The sequence below is a fragment of the Jaculus jaculus genome, chromosome 13, assembly GCF_020740685.1.
Source record: "Jaculus jaculus isolate mJacJac1 chromosome 13, mJacJac1.mat.Y.cur, whole genome shotgun sequence".
NCBI lineage: Eukaryota > Metazoa > Chordata > Mammalia > Rodentia > Dipodidae > Jaculus > Jaculus jaculus.
In genome coordinates, this window is record NC_059114.1 from 58,826,697 (window position 1) to 58,851,269 (window position 24,573).

Consider the following 24,573-nt stretch of genomic DNA (forward strand, 5'->3'; position numbering starts at 1 on the left):
TGTGCTGTACTCTGCCTTACAGTCATGCACATCCCTGCTTCCTCTCCACCCCTCTCTTCACAGCATTTATGCCATTTATAAGCTGCCACAGCCTCTCCTCCTACTTGCTCTGATTGAGAACAAACCACTTAGGACAGGGCCATTTAAAAGTTTCCTTGCAAAAAGTTCAATGACTGTAATGGAATAAAAGCCTTTCCGAGACAAAAGGACATTAGGATGAGAAAAGAAGTAAAAATAGATTGCTTTCCTCGAGGTTTTAAGAAATACTTTTTCCTTCGTGAAAGCCCAATTTACCTTTGAAAGTTAACTCAGACTCTTCTAATCAAAGCTTCCCAAACTCCAAATACCAAAACCATTAAATAAGCCTCAGGTAAGGAAATAACACGGGGGCCCACAGATGAGCATTCTACAGGATGTGGAAAAATGAGCCGCACACATCCAGAGCAGCAGACACCAAGCTGCTCAGGAGTTCAGAGGATCTGGTGTCTCCAGTGCGTTTCCATGGTAGTTAAGAGTCTTCTCTTCCATGACTGCAGGACAGAGAAGCCCTAATGTCCCAGGTACAAAATGCAGCCAGACTGTTCCGTGGCCCTCAAGAGTCTCCATTCAGACATACGCAAACACTGAGATGCTTAGTTTCTAAGATGAGGCACTTGAAGAAAAAAATCAGTTATATGATGTTGCAATATGGAGGGCATATTTCAGCCAAAAGAATGGCCTGTGTACCATGGAACTGAATTGAAAAACAATTCACAAATAGAAAGTATGTTGGAAGGGTATTATTTTTTTTACAGGAAAAACAGTTGAGATTAGATCTTCCTCTCTTCCCCCTCCTTTTCTTGTTCTTCTTGTTTATTTCCTTCTCCCTCTCTCTCGTTCTCTCAGAAAAATACTCCCTACCACAAAGGCACAATTCCATGGAGTGCTTAGGAAGTTAAACTACAGAAGGAACTCTGACAGACACTGAAAAGTGCTGACCTAGAACTCTTTCGTTTTTGCTAAAGGACTTATTTTTAAGGAAAAAGACAAAACAAAATTTTAAAAAGCTATATATTTTTATTTAGCTAAAGAAATTTAGCCACCTAAACAAGGACAGATCCCTCAGCTAAGTATTTTGTACACTAGTAAGTAGACTGAACAACACATCATTGCCATGAATACATCCTTTATCTTGAAATACCAATTATCACCAAAAGTACACATTTTGGCTTTCCAAAGCTAGGGCCTTAAAGTAAGTGCTTGGGTGAAATTTTTAATTAACCTGTTGATGGTGGATCTAATTTAAAATGTAAAGCACCACGTAACAATGTGTGTTTTATATCACCCTTTTATTTCATAGTTAGAAATAATACAATTCCACAGGGTAAACCATCAATAAATAACGGTGTTTAATCATTAAATGTAAAAATCCCAACTCTTTGGCATCTGACAGGATTCTATTTCTTGTCAAACTAATGACTGTATAGATATAGTTAATCTTAGTGATCATTCTTCAACACAATATATTACAAAGGTGCAATTTACTTTACAATAGACAACAGCTGAAAATTTCCAGCCCACCAAGAAATCTGATCAAGTCAATAAGACATGGTCCAACCTCCCAAGGTCTTTTCACACATTTCATCACATGGCTTGCCTTTGCAGAAGTATAATAAACATTGATTAAGTCCCTAGGGTTTTTAAATAGTTATGCTGATCTAAAATAGTTTGCGATTCATTCTGGATAAAGGCAAATCGCAATTATTCCAGGGATGACCCACTTATTAATTAAAAGGTTTTCTTATTTTTATAAGCAAGGATATTAACCCCTAAGAAACTCACAATGCCCCAAAGAAGATATAAAATAAGTAACTCTATGCTGCCAGAAATGCCAAATCAATAAATTGCACCTTCAAAACTCAAATGGGAATGAAAAAAGAAATAGAAATGTTTACAAAAGGTTAAGTTACACACATTTTTCCCCAAAATATAGTCAAGATTAGTTGAGCTACATTTGTTACTAAAGGCAGGGCATTATTTCTTTAGCAACAAATTCAACCAATGCAACTGACATAAATTGTTAAGTAATCCAGGATTAGCCCATTAAAACTGTAGAAGGACGTTAGGCTGCTACCCTAATCCTAGAAACTGGAATTTCAACGAATGCTATGTTGCAGAGAACTAAAACTGGAATGACCCAATGCCATGCTGAATGGTATCACTTCATACTTAGTTTAAGCATTCAATAGTAGAAATCACGAGATCCTCTATTAAAGTTCCATTCACTTACAGAAAAATTCAGATGCAAATAGTTTTATGCCTATAATCCACAATTAAGAGAATCCTTTCCATTTTAAGGTTCCAGCTGAATTTTAAATCAGAAAATAATCACTAAGTATAGTTTTTCAACTTATGAAAACTTCATATTGGCAACTTTCTGGAAAAGCTTTCCACCCACTACCCATTGTAAAATAAACACTTTGTATCCCAAATTCAATTTTATTAAGACACATTTTAATAATGCTATAAAGAAATATTTTACAGCCATAGAGATCAATAACTTTCCATGCGGAAATAAAGAATTCATTGCTCAATAATGTTATTGAGGCAAGTGAAGAAAGATTATTCTCTTAATCTGAAATGTTAATTATTTTCAGTGCAAAATCAGTTATAAAATATTTGAACTCAATATTTAAAAATAAAAAGTGGTCCAATTCAGCAATGTTCAAGTTCTAAGTTTCATAAAACAAATCATTACATACATTTTATAATAAAATACAGAGATCCAAGAAGTACTTGAGTACTTAAGATATAAATTTCTAATGAATCATACCAAATCAGCAACCACGTAGGTATAACATTCCCAATTTGAGTGTCAGAATCATAAAAATGAAATTACTGTACCAAAGCCTGTTCCTAGCTGAAAAGCTATGCAAACTCGTGATCCACTATCTTTTTCCTTTGCAGGTGTGCGCTCTAGAATGATATACCCCACCCCCACCCCAAGTACCTGTAATTTCATTCCTGTATCCAAAACTTGATCCAAACAACTTTTATGTTCCAGGAACACTTAGCTGATATAACCATCTATAGTGTGAAGAGTCATGTACAGGGTACGACAGTAGATTTCTCTAGCCGAGTACAGGCTGACCTAAAGTGGTTGGATCTCTGAAGTCATTCATGTATTATTCCTAGCGAACACCCGGTCCCCTCGGAGGGTGAGGTGCTGCAGCTGGTACTGTAACACTTCTGTGTCAGCTGGCTCCTTGATATTCATTTTGTCTAGATTGAGGTAGTCCAGAGATTTGGAGTGAGCCCTCTTACCTTTAAGTAGACAAAGAGGCAAGGGCCCGTGGAGGGCTTTGTAAGGTTCATAAGGTAAGGATTTAGTGCACTTGTCTCCAGAGCTGGGCATCCTCCTTCGCCTCCTGCCGTTGACAGCTGGAATCTCATAGGGCTGATAGTACCTACTTCGGGTTTTATACAAACGGGAGGAGCGCGCAAGTCCTGCGTCCAGCTGTTTGGAGCGCAAGGGAGGCATGGCTTCTCCTTTGCTCTCCTCGCCTCCTGTGCACTTCTGGGCTAACTTCAGGAGTTCCTCGCCAGTTGTGAAGCCAACCAAATAGTTAGAGTCCATGTGGAGGATCTGATAGCCCGACACAGTCCGACGCATGGGCGAGCAGGGTGTGCTAGAACAGCGGGGTTTCTCGGCCTCCACTTTTCCTGGCGAGCTCCCCTCCGCCACGGGCAAGGGCAGGGTGGCCAGGGGACTTCTGGACTCGCCATTTATATCTACTTCCATCTTAGGCACCAGTCCGTACACTCCTAAAAGTAAACAGACTCAGATTAGGAATGGATAGTGCACAGGGATTGGGCCAAGCCAGATCTTGTTGGAAGGAAGGGAGAGTGAATAACACTTGTGTGAAAGACCACCAAAGTACAACTGACAGATTTCTGACTTTGTCTATTCACTATCTCATAGCAGACATGAAAGCTCAAGGCAGACATCGAAAACTCAAAGGCAAGGTAAATGAGCCTAAAGTATTTGGAAAAGTTTCTGATAGAGATGTAAACCAGAAACAATGCTTCTCCAAACACAGCACCCCATTCAATCACATTAAGTTTATTCTTTGATGTAATATTAGGCAAACTGAAACCCATTATCAACATTGAGTTTGAAAAAAAAAAAAAGAGCAAGTATTAGCCAAGCATGTAGGCACATCTCAGCACTCGGGAGGCAGAGAGAGGTAGGAGAGCCACTATCAGTTCAAGGCCACCTGTGACCACATAGTGAATTCCAGGTCAGCATGAGCTACAGTGAGACCCTACCTTAAAACAAACAACAAAAACAAACAAACAAGTGATCATGCAAAATTCCACAAGAATTCTCGTAAGATTTAACTTGAAAATTAAATTTTTTGTCTCATTTAATTTAGAATAATTGCCCAGTCATTCATACATGTAACTTTTAAATTGTGTTTAAGGAACATGTATAACAATGAGTGGTGTAATTTCTGTGAAGAATCAACTTAGAACTAAAAATCTATTACTAGGTTATGGTGAAATCTTTGAAGAAGGAACCAACAAACCTTATAAATATTCTGCCTTTGACATTCCCAGCAAATCATATTGTGTTTTAAAGGTTAATACGAAACCCAATATACCACGTTATTGTTAACATTAAACATATGTAAAATATCAAATTTCATTGTATATGACTATTCAAATCATAAAATATAGCATAAGTTATTTTATTTTGTAATTCCTAAGACTGGATTCTATTAAGTAGCTTAATAAAGGTTATTTATTAAGCTATTATTCATAATTAATAATGATAGTGTTCATTTCAGTCATCATTTTATACAGTTTAAAAAACTCCACTGACACAAACTCCGTAAACACTGGCTTATTGTCTGGGAAAGTTGCAGCTACAACAAATTTTAGAAAACACAATGACAGAGGAAATAGAGATAATGTCATTTCTGAGAAACTTTAATTTTACTTGATTTTCAGTTGGAAGTAGGTTATAGTTATATTTCAGAACACTAATAAAAATATCAAATACCTGAGCTTAAGATAAAACACTGACAGGAAAAAATTATATCACATAATTTTTGACATCTTTTGTAAAACAACTATTTCCTGAGCATTTCCTCGAGTTTCTGGTATGCATTTAAAACCCAAGCAATTAAAAAACTAAAAACCACATGAAACAACACAAAAAAACCCCTAAACCTCACTCCGCTGTCCTTCATTAGAAGACTGAAGGCGCTGGAGGTCACCTGTCCCTCCTGCAGCACCCCAACGGCAAACAGTCAGAAAGCAGCAGAGCAAATATCAGAGAGACCAACACACATATCACTATTTACTCTAAACCTAAGATGAATTCCAGCTTTACTGAACCAAAAGACTCTCTCCACCCTTACAGGTTTAAAGTGATTGGCTTTATTACATTTTGTGAGTGTAAAAACAAATAAATATTCCCTCATGCAATCCATTTCTCTATGGACAGGATGAGAACAGTGGTTTTACATGTACAGTTTCCCCTAAGCCAGGTAACAAATTAATTCTTTTTCACTCATTCTGTAACTTGGGAAGAGTACAAGAGGACAAACCCAAGGCCTCTTCCAACATACATAACCTGGCAGACAGCCAGCAGCAGTAACTTTAATCTAATTCTTCATTCCGAGGTAGGGAGGTCCCAACAACCAGGGTGATAGAAAAACCAACAGGCACACACAGTTTAAGGACCATGCCAAAGGACCACAGACGGGACAGTGACAGTGCAACCATCTGTCCCCATGCAGTGAGCACTGGTCAAGCCTTCTTTCAAGCCTAGCACTCCATGACAGTGCAAGGAGTTCCACCAGACACCTCATTCTCACCTGGTATCATAACTTCAAATCCATTATTTTAGATCCAAACTCTTCTAACTGAGGTAATAATCCAGAGCCGAGCTATGCTGAAACCTGTTGCTTGTCTGGAGGGTGAACAGCTAAGTGGATTAACAATGTCACAGCTGTAGTAGAGAAGTGAGACGAGCCATCGGTGTGCAACAGGATCATCAAAAGCGTGTTCCCACACAAGTCAATCCTGCTTTGCTAAGGCAACCACTGGGAGTTCTTTTTTGTTAAACATTTTATTTTATTTATTTCCTTATTAAGGAGAGAGAGAATGGGCATAACAGGACCGCTAGTCACTGCAAACGAACTCCAGATGCATGTGCCATCTTGTGCATCTGGCTTACACGGGTACTAGTGGATTGAACCTGTGTCCTTGGGCTTTGCAGGCAAGTGCCTTAACCACTAAGCAATCTCTACAGCTCCAGGTATTCATAGAATCTCTTGAGGCTGAAGATAAAGGACATCACTGTACCACAATTTAGAGGATCAGGCAGAAATAATACCTCATTTCTGGAGAATTAGAAAAGTACAGAAAGTAGGTTAAGAAATGTATAAAGGTCAAACTTTGATACGCGTTGTCATAAGTAGTACTGTTAGAGGAATACCTATCGTCAGTAATGTTTCCAGCGTAACATATCACTACTGTTAGAGGAATACCTACTGTCAGTAATGTTTCCAACAGTCAAGAACACAACAAATCACCTAGCCCAGACAAACATCTCCAGACCTTCATTCAAGAGACAACAATAACTTAGGTTGTTAAGTAGGAAAAAAAAAAAAAGAAAAACAGTGATTGGTGTTAAGAAATCTGTCACATTCTACTTAGGCAGACCAACACAGTCACAGTAGGAAACACTCCTTTTAGACAGTCAGAGAAACAGTCATCTGACTATCCTCTAACATACATGTCTAATCTAGCAACCAAGACTAAGGCAAAGTAGGTAAGTGCTCTTAGTAAAATATATGAATGAGAGTCTCACTGTACAAGGTATGATAGTCTCCTTTTAAATACCATGTATTCAATGGCTACTTCCTGAACTTTTCATGAGCTAAACTGTTCGCACATCTTAGTTCTCAAGCAGTAACACTTTTGCTCAAAGAAACAAATGATGAATTCTCCAACAGCTCTTTGGAGTGGCTTCTTGACCTCTGTGGTCTCATGCCATGTGGAAAAGAACATCTTCAGGTCCAGATGTTCAAGCAGAAACATGAATGGACCAGGACTCTTGCAAACTGCTTGCTGCTCTGCAGACTAATTATTCAAGAGTGGGCTCACTGACATTTGCATGCAGGTATATAAAGGATTTTGGTTACATTTGTCTCCAGGCTTATCTGCACTTATCCCCAAGACTGTTCCCACTATTCATCCTATTTCATAACAGTCCCTCTTTGACTTTTATGTCTTCTCCTTCCATGACTTTACCATTCTCCTGATATGACAGAACACCCATGCTATGTTGCTTAACATGATGATACCCAGGTCCTTATACTGATAGGGGCCCTTCTAAAGAGCACCTGCTGTGCAGCGTGGGGACAGGGATGGGAGGCTAGTAGCGGAAGAGAGAACACCGACTGGCAAAACTTCATGTTTAGTCGGAGAGAATGCTGACGACGCACCAGCACACCTCCCATACTTCAATGTGACTAAAAACAGAACAGTCTACTGTACCGACTTCCTGGGAGCTTACTGACTAGATTTAGACACTGAGGCAAAATCTAAGAAAATTACTGAATCAATTTTCTCAGGTTCTTTTCTTTTCTTTTCTCTTAAGGATATTTTCTAAATAGAATCTACACCAGAATTCTTCCATCTAAAGAAGAAACCTAGGGGCTTTTAGTTCCAGAATTCTCCTTACCAAAAAAAAAAAAAAAAAAAAAAAAAAAAAGACACTAAAGATTAAACAGCCTCCAAGTCAGCCCCCTCCAACACTGTAAATTGGGACTGTGGTGCATACCACCATATTTGGAAGAAACACACCTTGATAAATGAACTTTTCCATGGGAAGTTTCTTTCAGCGCGAGCGCACACACACATGTGTGTTGGGGATTGAACAGAGATTCATGCATGCTAAATACATGATCTTCCACTGACCTACATACACACCCTCTTATCCAAATCTCGTATTAAAATGCATTCATTTGGAAATTCAGCTACAGCAACTACAGTAGGAAGGACTGTGTATAGCAGCTCATTCCTCAAGATTTACCATGAAAACTGTGCTACGGGCTTGTTATTTTTAGTAGGCCCATTCATGACTCAGCATTTGTTTCATAGTCTGACGTGAACCTGTACCCAAAGGCTTACAGCCAAGATAGAGGATTACAAGCATCCTGGGGAACATCACTGCACATGCAAGCGGCAGGCATCACTTCCACAGCACCAATAAGTGAATCAAGAAATTAGCTCCATGGCATAGTCACTGGTAGAAGATGAGAGGAAAAAGGATCATGGTGGGGTATAGCAGGGTTCAAGGGCATAAGAAAGGATAATATGGGGTAATTTATGATCAAAATACAACAAATATGTATGAAAACTTAAATTTAAAAAGATGATTAAAAAAGAAATAAATTGGGTCCAATGCATTCTAGACCACTAAATATACCACAGACCTATACTGCTCTTGCCCTTCTTATCTTCATTAATGCATTATATATATATATATATATATATATATATATATATATATATATATATATATATATATACTTAAAGCAAAAGTAAAGACTGGAAACAAAGATTTTTTAAAAAAGCCAAGCGTGGTGGTGCTAATCCCAGCACTTGGGAGGTAAACAGGTGGATCACCATGAGTTCCTGGCCACCCTGAGACTACATAGTGAATTCAGCCTGTACTAGAGCGAAAGCCTACCTCAAAAAAAACAAAAGTTATTATACTAACAAAAGCAGCAAAACTTTAGTAAGAAAAAAAAAGCCTAGAATAAAAGATGCAACTAGATAAGTTAACTTGAAGTCAAACAGTGCTTTTAAAACTTAGTTTCCTGGCTGGCTGTGGTGGCACACACCTTTAATCCCAGCCCCTGAGAGGTTGAGGTAGGTGGGTAGCTGTGAGTTTGAGGCCAGCCTGAGACTACATAGTAAATTCCAGATCAGTCTGTGCTAGAGCACAATCTTACCTAAAAAGCCAAAAAAAAAAAAAAAAAGCAAAACTTAAGTTCCTTAAGCAAAAAAATAAAATAAAAAAATAAAAGATGACAAGGCACTCCTGTAGAAAATTTCATCAGTAACAACTGCAGTAATAAATTACTTAGGAAACACCAAAGAACTGCAGAGCTCATATGTGCTACTATATGTCTTTGAAAGTCACGAGGATCCACCCAATTATATGACTCTGAATTAGATGCCGCTAATTCTAGGCAAAATATACACAGTACATGTTGTCAAAGTATTATGTATAACATGAAGCTGGGGGTCTAAAATGTACCACTCAATTGACTGTGACATGGATAAAATCTTCCACTACTTGAATACTCTCCAAGAGATTCAGCCTCCTAAACTTAGTTCACAGATGCCAATTATTTGAATGTAACCTACTTTCCTTGACTCCTTCTACCAAGTCTGAAAAGAGGTAATAAGTTTCACAAGTGCTATACAGAGAATTTTTTTTTTTTTGAGAAACACTGGATCCTAATAGCGACATTTCATCTAAAAGCTTAAAAAATTCATTAAATGGGAGCTGAAGAGACAGCTCAGCAATTAATGTGCTTGCCTGTAAAGGCTAAGGACATGGGTTCAATTCCCCAGTACTCATGTATAAACCAAATGCACAAAGATGCATTATTTGGAGTTTATTTACAGTGGCCAGAGGCCCTGGTGTACCTATTCATCTTCTCTCTTCTACAAATAAATAGGTAAAAATATTTATTTAAAAAATAACTTATTTACTAGACTCCCTTTTATGTATTAGTAACACATTATACCTATTAAAAACTCTACTTCTCTAAAGCATTCGCTAAGAGATTGAAAGACAAAAAAAGAATCCCATTGTTAGATTCTTTCCACCAACTTAAATGCTGAGCTTTTGTGCCATCTCGTCTCAACACACCTTTGTCCTTCTGTCATAGACTCTGACATTAGATTATCAGAAATCTTTTTCATGATATGAAGGATCTGCAAAACTTTGAATACAATATAGTACTCATGGGCAGAAAGAAAGGCATAGGTTCCTAAAAGGATAGGCTGACTCAGTGTGAGGACAGATGACTGTAGATATGAACTGCCGTCAGCACTTTGGCTGCAAGGTTTTTGAGTCAATGACAGATACACTCCAAGAAACAGAATTCCTTTACTGGGCTACATGACCAGATCTCCAGTGTACCTGCTAAGTTAAAAATCTTCATAGAGATACGTCAAAGAGCCTTTAGAGTCCACAAGCATTTTATAGCAACCGCTTTGCCTAACCCGACACTTTCTACCCCTTTCTATTCCTCACTAACTTGCTCCAATGATAGCCATTTTAATTATTATTTTGAAACTTAAAAAAGTAATACATGTAGTCTGACAGATATCCATTCAAATAGTTCAAATAATTCATAGTGAGGCTGAAGTGATGGCTTAGAGGTTAAGGTGCTTGCCTATGAAGCCTAAGGATTCAGGTTCAATACCCCAGTATTACCTAAGGTGGATGCACATGGTGGCACATGTGTTTGAAGTTTGTTTACTGTGGCTAGAAGCCCTGATATATCCATTCTTTCTCTCCCTCCCTCCCCCCCCCTCTCTCTCATAAATAAAAAGTCAAATAAATCAAATAATTCATAGTAATGTACTATAGAAGGCAAAAAAATGCCTTTTACCTCTTACCAATGCCAGACACACTGAGATGAAGTACATATTAATATTTTGGTTTATTCTCCTCTCTTGTCCTATGAATTTATAAACATGAGAATGGGTGTTCAGTTTGTGTAAGGACACACACACACACACACACAATGGTTTTCTTTTTTTCTTTTTTGCAAGATTTCAAAATCTAAAAATGCCAAGTCAAAGAACATATGCTTCATAAATTTTTATAGCAACTAACACAAAGCTTTACATAAAATGATCCCATTTTTTTTTACAAGAACATACTACTTTATATAATCAAAATTTTATGTAAATGCTTTTGACAAGTACAATTTACACAGTCACCAGGAGAGTGCCTGTTTTACTCTTACTGCTTGTAAACAGAATTTACTGTAGAACAGAAGACCACATGCCCAAAGGATAATGGCTTTGATTTTTTTTTCCCCAAGGGGAAAAAATATGTGAAAGGGGTATGACTGACATTCTTTGACCACAACTCTGGTATTTTCACTTCCAGCAGATATTTCTTATAAAGAAATCTATAAACTATCAAATTTCCTTCATTGACTGGAAAAAACAATATTTGTGTGTAGTAGAAAAATGTGCCTAGTGTAGGCTTTTAAAGTACTGGGTGCAGCATGCCCTACCCCACCTTGCTTGTCCTGCTGAGATTAAAGCAAGAGCAAACCACAACACAAGAATAGTTACGCCTGCACCAGGACAAACCAGACACTTTCCAGGCGGAGTGGAAGCTGTATAGTCCCGACACTCTCCAAGGAGCCCTGCTTCCTATATATCTGACAGAAAAAGAGTAGGACTTTGAAGATGTGGCATAGATGCCTTAGCATCTATTCTAACAACAATTCTGAAAATAGCTGACATTTTTCACAGCTGCTATACAAAGGATTTGCTGAAAGAATTGCATTCTGGGATTCTTTTTTTTTTTTTAAACAAGGCTTATCCAAAAAAAGTTTGTTTTTTTTTTAATCACTCCAGCAATCAAAACACTACTTTCTATACCTTACTGTATTTAGGAACATTTAGCAATACAATATAAAAAGAAAACATATATGAATATAATTACCTTAAATATACAAAACAAAGATGCTCTTGTGTTAATAGAAACCCTTTCCAAGCAGTATCTGAAATGAGCCATGCAGACCAGATAGAGCCCTTCTTTGGTAAATGGGGTCTCTTAACCATGACCAACATTAGTCAGCTGATTAGTGTTTCATCTTAGAGGTCACCTCCTGTACCCTCTACTGATGGAATGACCAAGAAGAGAGACTTGAAGCCACAGAGGCAAAAGGCCTGCCCAGAGCTACATAGGCAATTAGTGGCCACAACTCCAGCCCAGATCTCCAGGCTCCAACTTGAGTTCACCTTCAATTATATCATGTTGTGATTCCTGCACATGGCTCCTAAACTGCCTCACAGAGTGAAACCCACCAAGGAGCTTCACAAGATGCTAATGCCTGTGCTCCATGCCAGATCTGTGATTTAACCAAACTAATTTAACTGAGCTTGGACTCTGTAGTTTAAAATAAACAAAAAAAAGCCAAAACAATAACTTTACTATTCATACATTTAAGAACTTGCCAGCTAGAATGTGTCAGATGGAAGAATATTGTGCCTTCATGACCCTACCTTCTTTTTATAGGTACTTATCCATAAGACCTTCTAATTCATAAGTTCTAATCTATTATAGGCTGAAAATACATGCTAACAAGAGTTATTAAAATTGGATACATAATAAAATAAATCTGTGACAAATAAGATATGAGCTCCTTCTTCCACACACCCTTTGGTATATCAGCTATTTACAGGTCTTTGCAGGATAGTTTTTGGAAAACAATTTGCTAGTTGCTTACAAAGCTGAGTTAAGTGCTTATTAATCACTCCAAAGTACCTCACTCCTAGATATTTATGCAGGAAGAAATTAAAATATGTGTTCAAAAACCTGAATATGCATATTTGTAGCAGCATCGTTCATAATTATCAAAAACTAGAAATAGGACCGAGGAGATTGCTCAGTGGTAAAAGGCACCTGTTTGCAAAGCCTCCCTCCCTGGATTCAATCCTCCAGCCCTATCATAAGGCCAGATGCAAAGTGGTATATGCATCTATGATCCAAATGTACCTACGACAATGGGAGGCAGAGCCAGGAAAAGTTCAAAGCTCACAGGTCAGCTAGTCTGACATTCACTTGTAGTCAAGCACTTTGCAGCAGCAAGAGACCCAGTCTCAAATAAAGTGGAGCATAGATACCTTAAAATTGCCCTATGACCACCACACTCACACACAAAAATAAATAAATATTTAAGACTGTAAACTATTCTTCCATCTCAGCAGGCAAGTCAATACACAAATGCACCCACATGATGCAATGCCACGGCGACAGACTCCATGATATGACATTCTGGAAAAGGCAAACACTAAGGCCATAGATTAATCAGTGAATGACAAGCACTGGGGTCAAGGGAGGCAACAACCTGCAAGAGGATTTGGGGAGTCAATGAAAATAGAGTATGTATTGATTGCAGTAGTGATTACACAACCAGCTACATCTATCAGAACACACCAAACTACACTGAAATGAGTGAATGTTATCAAACAGAAGTTACCCATCAATAAACATGACATTAAAAGTAGAAAAGGTCATTGTCACATATTTCCAAGTTTTACATGGTCCTCCTTTTTTAATTTGGGGACTGTATATCAGTCACAAGAAAACGGAATGGTTCTCCAGCATATGTCTGACTGTCTCCACTAACAATATTCTGCCACCCTTGCAATTGCATGTGCTTGCCCTTAGCAGCTCCACAGGAATGCTATGTGATTAAAAGCAATACACATATTCAACTATGGCATAAACATACACATATACATATATAGGTGTATGGTGAGTGCCATACTAACATGCATAGATTCATACAGTTCAGACACTGCTTCCAGCACAGTATACTGGGGAAGAAATCAGGGACCAGCTGCATTCCCTCTAAATGTACCATGGTACATTCTTCCTGTGTTCCTCAAAACTGGAAATGTCAGTAGTGCTTCCAGGTTTTTAAAGTACATTTTTATACATGTGCTATGCCACATCTACTTAACAATAATATGGTTCGCTTTGACACGTCACTCTTCTGAATCATTCTGCTGGTGACTGATCATTCAAAAAGGACCTACTTTTCTAAGCAGGCAGGACAAGGGCTTGTAAAGAAAACCAGGGCCTCAGAGTATAGCTCTGAAAATGCCAAAACGCTCTAGGTCATGAATTCGTCTATCCTCCAAAGACCTGCTTCCACACAACTTTTTCAGGACAACCAGATCACATGGTGAGGAAAGAGACAGCACCATGTGCACCTAAGAGTTTAAATTAGTGGTGTGATCACATTAAAAAAGGTCCCACTTGCAGTGAGTGACTAAAACTAGGTGAAAATGATTTTTCCTTCAGCTCTTCTTCATGCATGATGATACACAACAGTAACTCTTTGAAGAATATGTCACTGAATTTAGGAGATTACTAAAGCTTTCTTCAAAGTAGATCAACTACCTCCAACTTACCAAATAATCTGAAATATTTTTTCCTTAAGAACTCCTTTATCTGAAAGAATTTTAAAAAGTAAAATATATTCAAACCATGAAATATTTCAACTAATTTTAGTGTATTGCCATCACAATTTCAAGTTTAATCATTAAACATTTTGTAATTAATATATAAGAGTGTTCACACATTGACATTCTCCATTCACTGTTCACTGATGTAGTCTTTAAAACAATACAACATTATGGTCATATAAAGGTTAACAAATAAAATAAAAGTAAAATGCAACTCACCAGACAAAATCCCAGAAGATTTCACTGTATAGTTTCCAAAGAGTCCCAAGGGAGCACAGGCATAATAATTTTTGTGTTCTACTCCAGATACTAAACATGAGATACAAAAATAAGCCTGTAATTTAACAAGTAACACAGTTTGTAAAGCAATTGTATCAATTATAATTGCAAAACAAGATGAAACTAGCAGGAGGTATTAATACTGGGTACAGGTTATATAGATACAATAATTAATTAATTCAATTATAAAGCAATTTTGAGGTCTGAAGAGATGGCTTAGTGGTTAAGCCACTTGCCATTGAAGCCTAAGGACCCATATTCAACTCTTCAGGTCCCATGTAAACAAGACACACAAGGTGACGCAGGCATGCAAGGTTGCACATGCGTACAAGGTGGAGCATGTGTCTGGAGTTTGACTGTAGTGGCTAGAGACCCTCACACACCAATTCCCTCTCTCTCTCTCTCTCGCTCGCTCACTTGCTTGCTCTCTTACATTTTAAAAAATGGGGGCTGTTTATTGGACTGGCCTCAAAGAAAACATAATTTTGAGTTTGTTCAGGTAAGTGAATCCTCGACCATGTTTTCATTCTTGTCCCCCTGTATTGTGTTACTTAAATCCTATTAGAAACCAGGAGCAACTATCTAGGCTAAATAAAGACGTCAGAAAAAGTCATGGTTTAAATGAAAGTTTTACCATTCCACTCCTTTTGGTGTATTCAAACAATTCTATGGGGATAAAAAGAAGACTGAGGGGGTGGTGAGATAGCTGTTAGTAAGATACTTGATGCACATGTGTGATGACCCGAGTTCGGATCCCTGGAACCCACGTAAAGCCAGAAGTGGTAGCGCACCCATGGTGAGATGGGAGATAGAGACAGGAGAATCCCCAGAAGCCTGGAGAGAGTGGAGTATGCAGCAGCAACAAACAGAAGAGAGACTGGGCCTCAAACAAGGAAGAATGCTAAGGCTGGAATGAAAGGAATGGATACTCACTCAGCCTTGCTAAGAACTCTACCTCCTGACCACCTATAAATAGCCATCTTTAAAATGAGGCCAATCAAACTGCTGCAACTCCTTAACACAGTTAAGTGGATAAAATGAGATGAGGTGGGTAAACGTGGTTTTCATGCTACAAAATCCTTTGCAGATGTGTGATATTATTGTTACACAATTAATTTTTGGTGTCTACTCATATAATCTATAAAATAGCAACAACAGGAGCTCTTCATAAGACTGTTGGAAAACATTTTTAGAAGTCGCAAATTCTGATCCTCTTATTGGTTCATAAGCATGATAGCTGGGTGTTCACACCCTTGGGTGACACATGCCTCCCACGAACCTTGTTATAGTCAGCACATTCCCTGTCTGATGTGAAAATAAATAAATAAGAGTTTAAAATTCTGTATGGCTTCCAGCTTACTTAGTGTTTCTACCATCTTCTGTGTACCATCCCTGGGGAATTAATGTGTAAGAGAATCTATCTTTATCTCCTACATCCCCAATTAATTGGGTTAATTTGTTGAGACCAAGAAAACTCCCCAAAGCCCTTTTCTACCTGTAAGTTTCGCTGTCTGTTGAGTACTTTGATGTACTCAAGGGTGGGGGACCACAAAGAGCCTAGCGATTCATTTTACCTACATAAGCACACAGAGCTTGGCCAGTGGCAATATGACTGTACAACATGTCCTCAGACTGAAGACAAATGGCGAGGGAAAAGGCCACAAGTCTGTCACTTTATTATTTTCTAAACACACAAGAGTTTTAGCCAAAGGAAATGGATGATTTACTAAATTAAGGTACTTTCCAGGGGAAATAAGAGCTAATGGGACAAAACTGCCATTCCAAGAAACGATCATTTTTGTTAGCCAATGGAAAGTCTTTGGATGTGGATAATGCACTTGTTCCATTTCATTTACTTTGCTACCAACTATTTTTCAATTTACTAACCAAGAAATCTGCACACTTAAGACTTGGTTCTACCTCCCCAATGAGGTTTATGTTTTACCAAAAGTGGATTGCAATGAAACAGAAACTGTTTTCAAATCACAAAATTTTTTGTTTCGTATAATTACCCCAAAGAATTTCTAGAATATTATTGTTATACAGTTCGTACTAATACATTAAGTAAATAAATTTTAATGGAGGTTTAGGAGTTTAAAAAAAAACTATTGGGCTGAGGAGATGGCATAGTGGCTCAAGGAACTTGTTTGCAAAGCCTTCTGCCCCTATTTCATTACTCTGTACCCATGTAAAGCCAGATGCACAAAGTGGCATCTGGATTTCATTTGGCATGCTCGCTTTCTTGTGCGCTCTCTCTCTCTCTCTCTCTCTCCTTGCAAATAAATAAAATAAATTTATAAATAAACAAATAAAATATTAGAAAAAGAAAGAAACTCTTTTTTAGCATTTTCTACATGCATGAAGATATAATCTTTGCTTTAATCTTTATGCCATGAATAAAATATCCTAACTCCATTTCAAAGTATTTAGTCAAACAATATTACTTGAAAGTCAGTGAAGGAATACGAATCTTGAACTGGTGTGAGTCGAAGCTCACTTATTTGTGTTCACACTCTTGTCTCCTGGGCAGTGACAAGCCCAGCCTTACACGTGATAATCCTGTTTCTGAAAATAGTACATAAATTAATTTCTTTAAGTGGAATTCCATTTTGAGTTTGGGGATACACTTCCTCCAACAGCTTCACTGCCTCATTGGTGAAATGGTTGGGGGAGGCAGTTATTACTACGAGCTCCAAGGTTATTTCCAATGTAAAGACTAGGAGGGTTTTAATGTACTTAGTGCAAAGTCTTAGTCAAATGCTAAATGATGGATTCTTCTTCCTGAGAACTTTCTAACTATTTTTTAAAATTGTCATTTTATGTATATAACTATAAAATTATCTTTTTAAATTTACAAATTATAAGGAAGGAAAAAAATATAACTTGGGGCCTGAAGAGATAGCTCAGCAATTAAGGCACTTGCCTTCAAAGTCTGACAACTCTGGTTTGATTTCCCAATACTCAGGTCAAGCCACATGCGTAAAGTGATGCTTGCTTCCAGAGACCATTTGTACTGGCTAAGGGCCCTGGTCCATTTGCACATTCTCTTTCTGTCTTTGTCTTCTCTGTCTCTCTGTGCTTGCAACAACTAAATAAAGTTAAAAAAAAATCTCAACCAATACTTGTTGGCTATACAGTTGTATACCAGGGCTATACTAATCAAAAAGGGGCATAGGGGCTGGAGAGATGGTTTAACCAATAAGGTGCTTGCCTACAAAGCCAAAGGATCCAGGTGTGATTCCCCAACACCCACATAAGACAGATGCACAAGGTGGCACACATGTCTGGAGTTCACTTGCCGCAGCTGGAGGCCCTGGTACACACATATTCTCTCTCTCTCTCTCTCTCATTCTCTCCCTCAAATAAATAAAAATATTTTTTAAGTGACATAGATTTGATGTGAACTCAGACACTGAAACCTAAAATCAAGAAGGAACATTAGAAAAATTGCAATGTCTTAAATCCTAAATGCAGATAAAAGTCTTAAAACTTGTTTGAACTTTCCTGTAAGTGGTCTCATGCATTTAATGACATATTCTTTTCAAGCTTTCAAATGCACCAGAAAAACGTTTATATTGTCAAACATTGTTTCCACAACACAGAAAGCAACCAATCAGAATCATGTGTGGACGTGAAAGCAGGGGAGCCTTAATTATCCAACTGCACTGGAGGGAGCTGATGAGGAAGTGTGGGAAATGGTCTGCAATCTCATAGTAAACACCGTGTAGTGACTGATTACCCCTGCTATGCCAGTGCCAAGTCAGAAATAGAACACAAACAGAACCGCGATGTGACCCATGGCACTTCTCCCTACCCTTGCTGTGCGCTCACTCCGCCCATCACTGTTGCTGTGTTAGAACCCAGTGCTACACGCCCATGGGCATCAAGAAGGCGTAGGTAATGATAGAGATGTTGAAATAAAGGGCAAAAGAAAGACAAAAAGAGCAACACAAGAGACTAGTATTAAAATAAACCCTCTTTAAGAATGCCTATAAAGGAATCTACTACAAAATTATAGTAATCTCTCATAAACAGCCATTCAAAGATTGTTATTAAAAGTCCCCCCAAAATAAATCTTTTGAGTAAAACCACCCATTTTTCAGAACACTTTAGAAATCTTTGTGAATTGCTAACACTTGCAGTCGACTATGGCTTTATTTTACCACAAAGGTCTGAAAAGCTACCAGTGGATCTCCAATGGGGAAAACGCACTTGAGCTTCCTAAGACTACATGCTACACAGAAACACAGACTGAATAAAAGGAATGTTCCCAACTCCGAGATCTTGAAACAAACCCAATGCTCAGCAAGATTATTTGGTAAACAATAATACTGGAGCAGGAAAGGGTAAACAGGGCCAAGAGCAGCCCCTGACCTGTGGACAGGAAAGCCTGATTGCGCACGTGGCACCCAACATCTGACTGTAAGTGAAGCCTCTGCAGATAGAAAGGTTGACATGAACTGACTACCCAGTGTGTCAAATGTCTCAGGCAAGGTGATAAGTATAATCATAGTTATAGGAAGAAAGTTCTTCAAAAGTAGGGTGAATATGTCTCAGGTCATGGTTAATACCTTGGTACAATTACTTACAGTAGAACTCCCTCCAGCCTTAAAATATCCCAGGTGGCAAGTATATGATTACCTTACTCAAAAGCAATATCTGACAGGGGAAAGGCAATAGAGTTGTAAGGGAAGAAACCTCTTTGTGCTTGTTTAGTGGCTCTGCAGAGATCTGAGGAATACTTTTGGCAGGGGTATGTCCACTCAGCCATTCAACTGTTCATTTACTTATGCAAACATTCAACACTATTTCTTGATCCATTTTAAATGTCTCGGTACTGTAAAGGCACACTGTGGCAAAGATGAAAGCCTGAGAGCAGGCCAGAGAAGAAGATACACAGACATGGTAATACACAAGTATAGGGGTGTGTTCATGTACACAGAGAAAGAAAAACAGTAAAGGTAAATACAACAGGAACCCGTAAAATGGTATGGTTTTCCCCCAAACATATCAAGCTCCATATAGAAATGTTCAAAATTCTTGTCTATAGAAATTCCTTGCCCACACATCTGCAAATCTTAGACCTCTGACAAAATAACATGTAAGTAAATTAGAAAATTTTACCACTAAAAAATCATAAGGTTATAAATCTGGAGGCATTATGAATTGTGGTAAATTCCACTCATCATTAGAGATGCTACTAGAAAAAGTAGGCAGGTTTAAACCAAATAGATTAGTAAATTATAAGTTATGAATTCTCTCTCTCATGAAACATGAAAAATAGGGCTAGAGAAGTAGCTTACCAGTTAAGGCACTTGCCTGTAAAGCCAAAGGATCCAGGTTCAGTTCCCCAGGACCCACGTAAGGCAGATGCACAAGGTGGTGCCTGCATCATTTGCAGCAGCTGAAGGCCCTGGCATGCCCATTCTCTCTCTTTCTTCCTCTCTCTCCCTCTCCCTCTTTCTCTCTCTCAAATAAATAAAATAAAATTTAATGAAAGGGTTATAAAAACAAGATATTTAAAGAGAAACCACTTGGAAAAAATGGAAAAGATTTTAAGTTTTAAAAATTCCATCCAGGCTAGTGAAAATATAATCAATTTTTTTCTTTGATTAAGAAATAGTTTCTAATCTCAAAGAGCACTCAAAAACAAGGGATAGATGGACCAAATGCTTCTCAAGGTGTAAACACTGAGCAAAGCTAGAGGGCCTTAGCGGCTAGAGGCACACCAGGATGTAAAACAGGGCCTAGCTGAGTTCACTGCAGAGATCATTCCAAATCTTCTTATTTTCTTTCAAATTGTAAAATTAAACCTCTAAAAGTTATGAAGCAGAGTCTACCAGGTGGAATATGAGTTTAAAAAAAAAACGAAACTTTGACATTATCACAAAAATCCACTGACTTCACCAACATAGTAAGGCAACCTATAATTGGTTCAGTTAAAAAAAAAAAGTGTTCCTCTTTCTTTTAATAGCAACCCCCTTCAAAGGTGTACAATTTATTTTGTTTCCACTTATAATAGTACAAATCAAACCCAGGTTACTAATATGTGATGTCATCTTTCTACTTTTAGGGGACAAAAGAAAAGTTCGCTTTCACTGCTAATATGACTGACAGTAACTGAAAATACAGGTCGATATATAGTCTTTACCCAAAATTTGCCAATTTTGGAAACATAATGAAAATGGGACAGGTGTCCATGGTCGAAGTGACTTATCTTTCAAAGGAAAGCTTAAACCAGCTACTCATTTGACAGACTGGGGACAAAAACAAAACTCCCTCTGAAGGAAATCAACTAACTTGAAGAGCGTACAAATCAAGGAGAGAAATTATAAGCCATGTGTATAAAGTTTTATTCTCATCACACTAAATATTTTCACCACTTAAATATTAAACAACTCTTCAAAAACATGAGAGCACACAGAGCAAACAAGCAAATTCACGGTTATGTAAAGTCAATAAATGCATCCCTTAGGCCCTGGAACACTTAATGCTATTTATTTACAATTAAATAAGTGAAAACATTTGCAAACGCAAACACTGTATGCTCCAATTCTCATGAACTTATCTGTGCTCATTAACTCTTAACTCACCATGTTCATTTTGAAGTTCATAATATGGTCACATAATTAAGATTCCAAAAAATCTGTGAAACATTCATTAAAGCACAATTGTTTAACCAGAAGTTGTGGACTTCAATTAATAAAGTAGCGAAAGGTTCTGCAATAATCACCAATACTGTGTTTTGAAGTATCTGGGGAAAATAAACATTGAAAGGGGGTCATATCCATCTCCTAGTGTCTTATCTTGTTGCATGCGATCAGACAAAAGTAACCACGCTAGAATTATAGGGTGACTCTTTTGAGAAAAAGCAATGGGAAATGAAGTTTAGTCGCGTCAGAAACGTTGTGCAAGAACTGTTCTTTCGGCTAGGATTGACAAGCACTCTAGTAGTCTCAGGCCTCCATTCTTCGTCCTCATGGAATTATTGGAAAGTTGCTGCACACACACACACACACACACACACACACACACACACACACACGGGTGTGGACACCCACCCACACAACTCTTGCTTAGCAGAAATCAACCCACGCGGTTCAAAGTGGCGTGGGAGGTGACAAGGGGAGTCCCCAAGGATGTGGCACGTCTTACAAGGGGAAAAGGACAAGTCCATCATTCCCTTCGCGTTCCTGCTCCTGTCGGGCAGAGCTGTACAGATTCCACCACTAGAGAGAGTTTGGCAGCTTCACAATGGGGCTGTTCCTCAAGGTCTGGCCGCCGCCCGCCTCCGAACGTGTTTCCCCTGCGTGTCCCACCCGCGGTCAAGTCCACCCGCGACAGGTGGGGGGCGAGGCCGGGGTGGGGGGGGGCGAGGCCGGGGCATCTGCAGCGTGCGCTCCCGGCCGGCCGCGGGCCTCGATCCCCCCGCCACCAGGCGCGCGCGCGCGCGCGGTTCAAGGCCACGGCCACGGCCGTCCCCGCCGCAGCAAGCCTGGGCGGACCGCCGCGGGAGGCCTCGCCCGCACGTCGCCGGCGCGATAAGCCGGCCCAGGGTGGCGGCCCCCCCGCTATCTGGCGCAGGCAGGGCCACCCCCACCCGGGGCGCACCAAGGCCGAAGGCTCGGGCAAGCACAGCAGGAGCTGGTTCTCAATGGAGCCCGCTGCCCGGCGCTGCGGGCACGGAGACCCACGGAGCCCGCGCGCTCGCGCCAACGCGCGCCCAGACTTCCGCACCTCGCCTCGGCGGGAGACGCGCTCCGGGGCGCAGAGCCCCCACCTCAGCCCAGCACCTCCGCCGCAAGCGCGCGCACACACACACACACATACACACACACACGCACACACACACACGGGGCGCACGCCCACGCACATTCACACGCGCTGCACATACACACACACACTCTCACGGCGGCTCCGGGCCCCACCCCTGTGCCAGGAAGCTGCGGGCTGCCCGCACCCCGCGCGGGCTCCACCCAGTTCACCAGATCCCCAGCCGCCCGCGGCACGGGGGTGCTCGGGGACCAGTGCCTCGAGGCTGGGTGACACGAAGGTTGCATCGCAGCCACACCATCCCGGAGGCCGGCCCGACCCCTGGGGTTCCCACCACTGCGCAAGACACAGCGCGCCCGGCCGCGACACGAGGCCAGGAGGAAGGGGCGGCGCCGTGATTGGGACTGGCACCGTGGATCGGCGACTGGGACATATCCCCTCCAACCACCATCCCCACCCAGCATCCCCCACCCATCACCACCACCTTCTCTGCGGCACAAAAGATGGAAGAGAGCTACCGTCCCCCGTACCCACGTACCGGCAGCCCAGGGTTCCGCCGCCTCCTCGGTGCCCGGGGCTGCTGAGCCAGAGACGAGGGCGGGAGAGGCACAGGGCTGCGGCACCGAGATGCGGGTACAAGCCGCCAGCCGAGCCAGCCGGGTACCCTCTCCGCTCCCACCGAGCTCGGGCGCCAGCTACCGCCCGCCGTAGTCCCCGCCCCCTCCTCCTCCTCCTCCTCCGCCCGCCTTCCCGCCTCCTCCCTCCCTCCCCGGGGCCGCAGAGGCGCAGCGCGGACGCGCTGGGCCCCGCCTCCTGCGCGCAGCTCGCACACCCCCCCGAGGAAGGGCGGGCCAGCCGGGGAAAGGCTACGGAGAGGCCGGGAGGACGGGCGGAGGGGCCTGTGGCGGTGGGTGGCTCAGGCTATGAACGGGAGGAGGTGTGGTCACACTGGCTCCCCAGTCACCCAGGTCCTCCAACCAGAGCGCTCCAACTCGCAGGCCTGGAAGCACCGAGGGTTCCCGGTGAAGCAGCACTAGCTAGCGTGCTGAGTGCTTTGCTGCTGGCTGTCGTCTGTGAGTTTCTGTCCAAAGGCATTGAGCAGAAATTGAGAAGATGAAGAGTAGGCCTTGGAGTTACGGATTTAGTACGACCATCATAGAAAACTGCCATTATAGGGGGAGGGGAAAGGAGAAGTAAGGGCCAAAATTCAGATGTTTATTTCGTTTTCTTTTTCTTGCTTTGTTCTGTTTTGTTTGAAGCAAGATCTCACTCTGTAACCCAGCTGGCCTGGAAGTCACTCCATAACCTTTGGTGATCCTCCTACCTCACCCTCCAAGGCGGTAGGTTTAAGCTGCTACTCCAGGCAATATCTTCTCAGTTCATGTTTATCTCCTCTGCCAAGCTGATTAAGCTCAGCAATAAGAATATTGACAGCCATTTATTTACATTTAACTATGCGCCAGCCCTTTGGACATACATTTCCAAGGTTATATATACCTCTCTCCCATTCGGATCCACACTGTAAAAATGCAAAAATGTAAGGCACAGGCCATGTACCTGACAAATGGCTGTGCTGTATGTGAATGCATGCTATGGAACCTCAAATTTGTGTTAAAAATTTAGGTTCCAGTCACAAACCAAGAAAGTTAAATTTTTTAATGCTTTTCCTGACATTAAAAAAATGGGACTGGAAACATGGCTCAGCCATTGAGATGCTTGCCTGCAAAACCTAATGACCCTAGTTCAATTCCCCAGTACCCATGAAAATCAGATGCCCAAAAGGGGCGCATACATATGGAGTTTGTTTGCAGTGGCTAGAGGCCCTCCTGCACATGCGCTCTCGCTCCGTCTTTCTCCTTGCAAACAAATAACAAATTAAATAGATTTTTTAAAAGTAAAAATTATTTTTGCAAGAAGAAAGAGAGAAGAGAGACACAGGGGTGGGGGGGGGCATGGCACACCAGGGCCTCCAGCTACTGCAAATGAACTCCAGATGTACTTGCCACTGTGTATCTGGCTTTACTTTGGGTACTAGGGAATCCAACCCAGGTCATTAGGCTTTGTAGGGAAGAACCTTAAGTGTTGAGCTATCTCTCCAGCTCTTTTTTGGGGGGAGGGGTTTTGAGGTAGGGTCTCACTCTAGCCAAGGCTGACCTGGAATTCACTATGGAGTCTCAGGGTGGCCTTGAACTCATGGCGATCCTCCTACCTCTGCCTCCCGAG

General features: G+C 40.6%; 1 protein-coding gene and 1 non-coding gene across 4 annotated transcripts; one reads left to right on the forward strand and one right to left on the reverse strand.

Annotated features, from left to right (window-relative positions):
- Nucleotides 1-1,309: 1,309 nt before the first annotated feature.
- Macir (macrophage immunometabolism regulator) lies at nt 1,310-23,050 on the reverse strand. 3 transcript variants are annotated; one of them, XM_045131982.1, is made up of 4 exons: nt 22,889-23,050; nt 21,171-21,331; nt 14,518-14,607; nt 1,310-3,804 (listed from the first exon to the last, which is right to left on the reverse strand). In XM_045131982.1, exon 4 carries the CDS (start codon nt 3,779-3,781, stop codon nt 3,158-3,160), a length of 624 nt encoding a protein of 207 aa, XP_044987917.1. In that variant the 5' UTR covers nt 3,782-3,804; nt 14,518-14,607; nt 21,171-21,331; nt 22,889-23,050; the 3' UTR covers nt 1,310-3,157. The 3 variants fall into 3 exon arrangements, with proteins under 3 accessions (XP_044987917.1, XP_004652543.1, XP_044987918.1); XM_004652486.3 differs by lacking the exon at nt 21,171-21,331; XM_045131983.1 differs by lacking the exons at nt 14,518-14,607; nt 21,171-21,331.
- Nucleotides 15,786-15,888, forward strand: LOC123454415. The gene has a single exon (XR_006633375.1). It is a non-coding gene; the product is annotated as a small nucleolar RNA U13 (small nucleolar RNA).
- Nucleotides 23,051-24,573: the final 1,523 nt, after the last annotated feature.

What these genes read in the sequence shown, in the direction of transcription:
- Macir (XM_045131983.1), bottom strand. Translation starts at nt 3,781, where the DNA reads ATGGAAGTAGATATAAATGGCGAGTCCAGAAGTCCCCTGGCCACCCTG.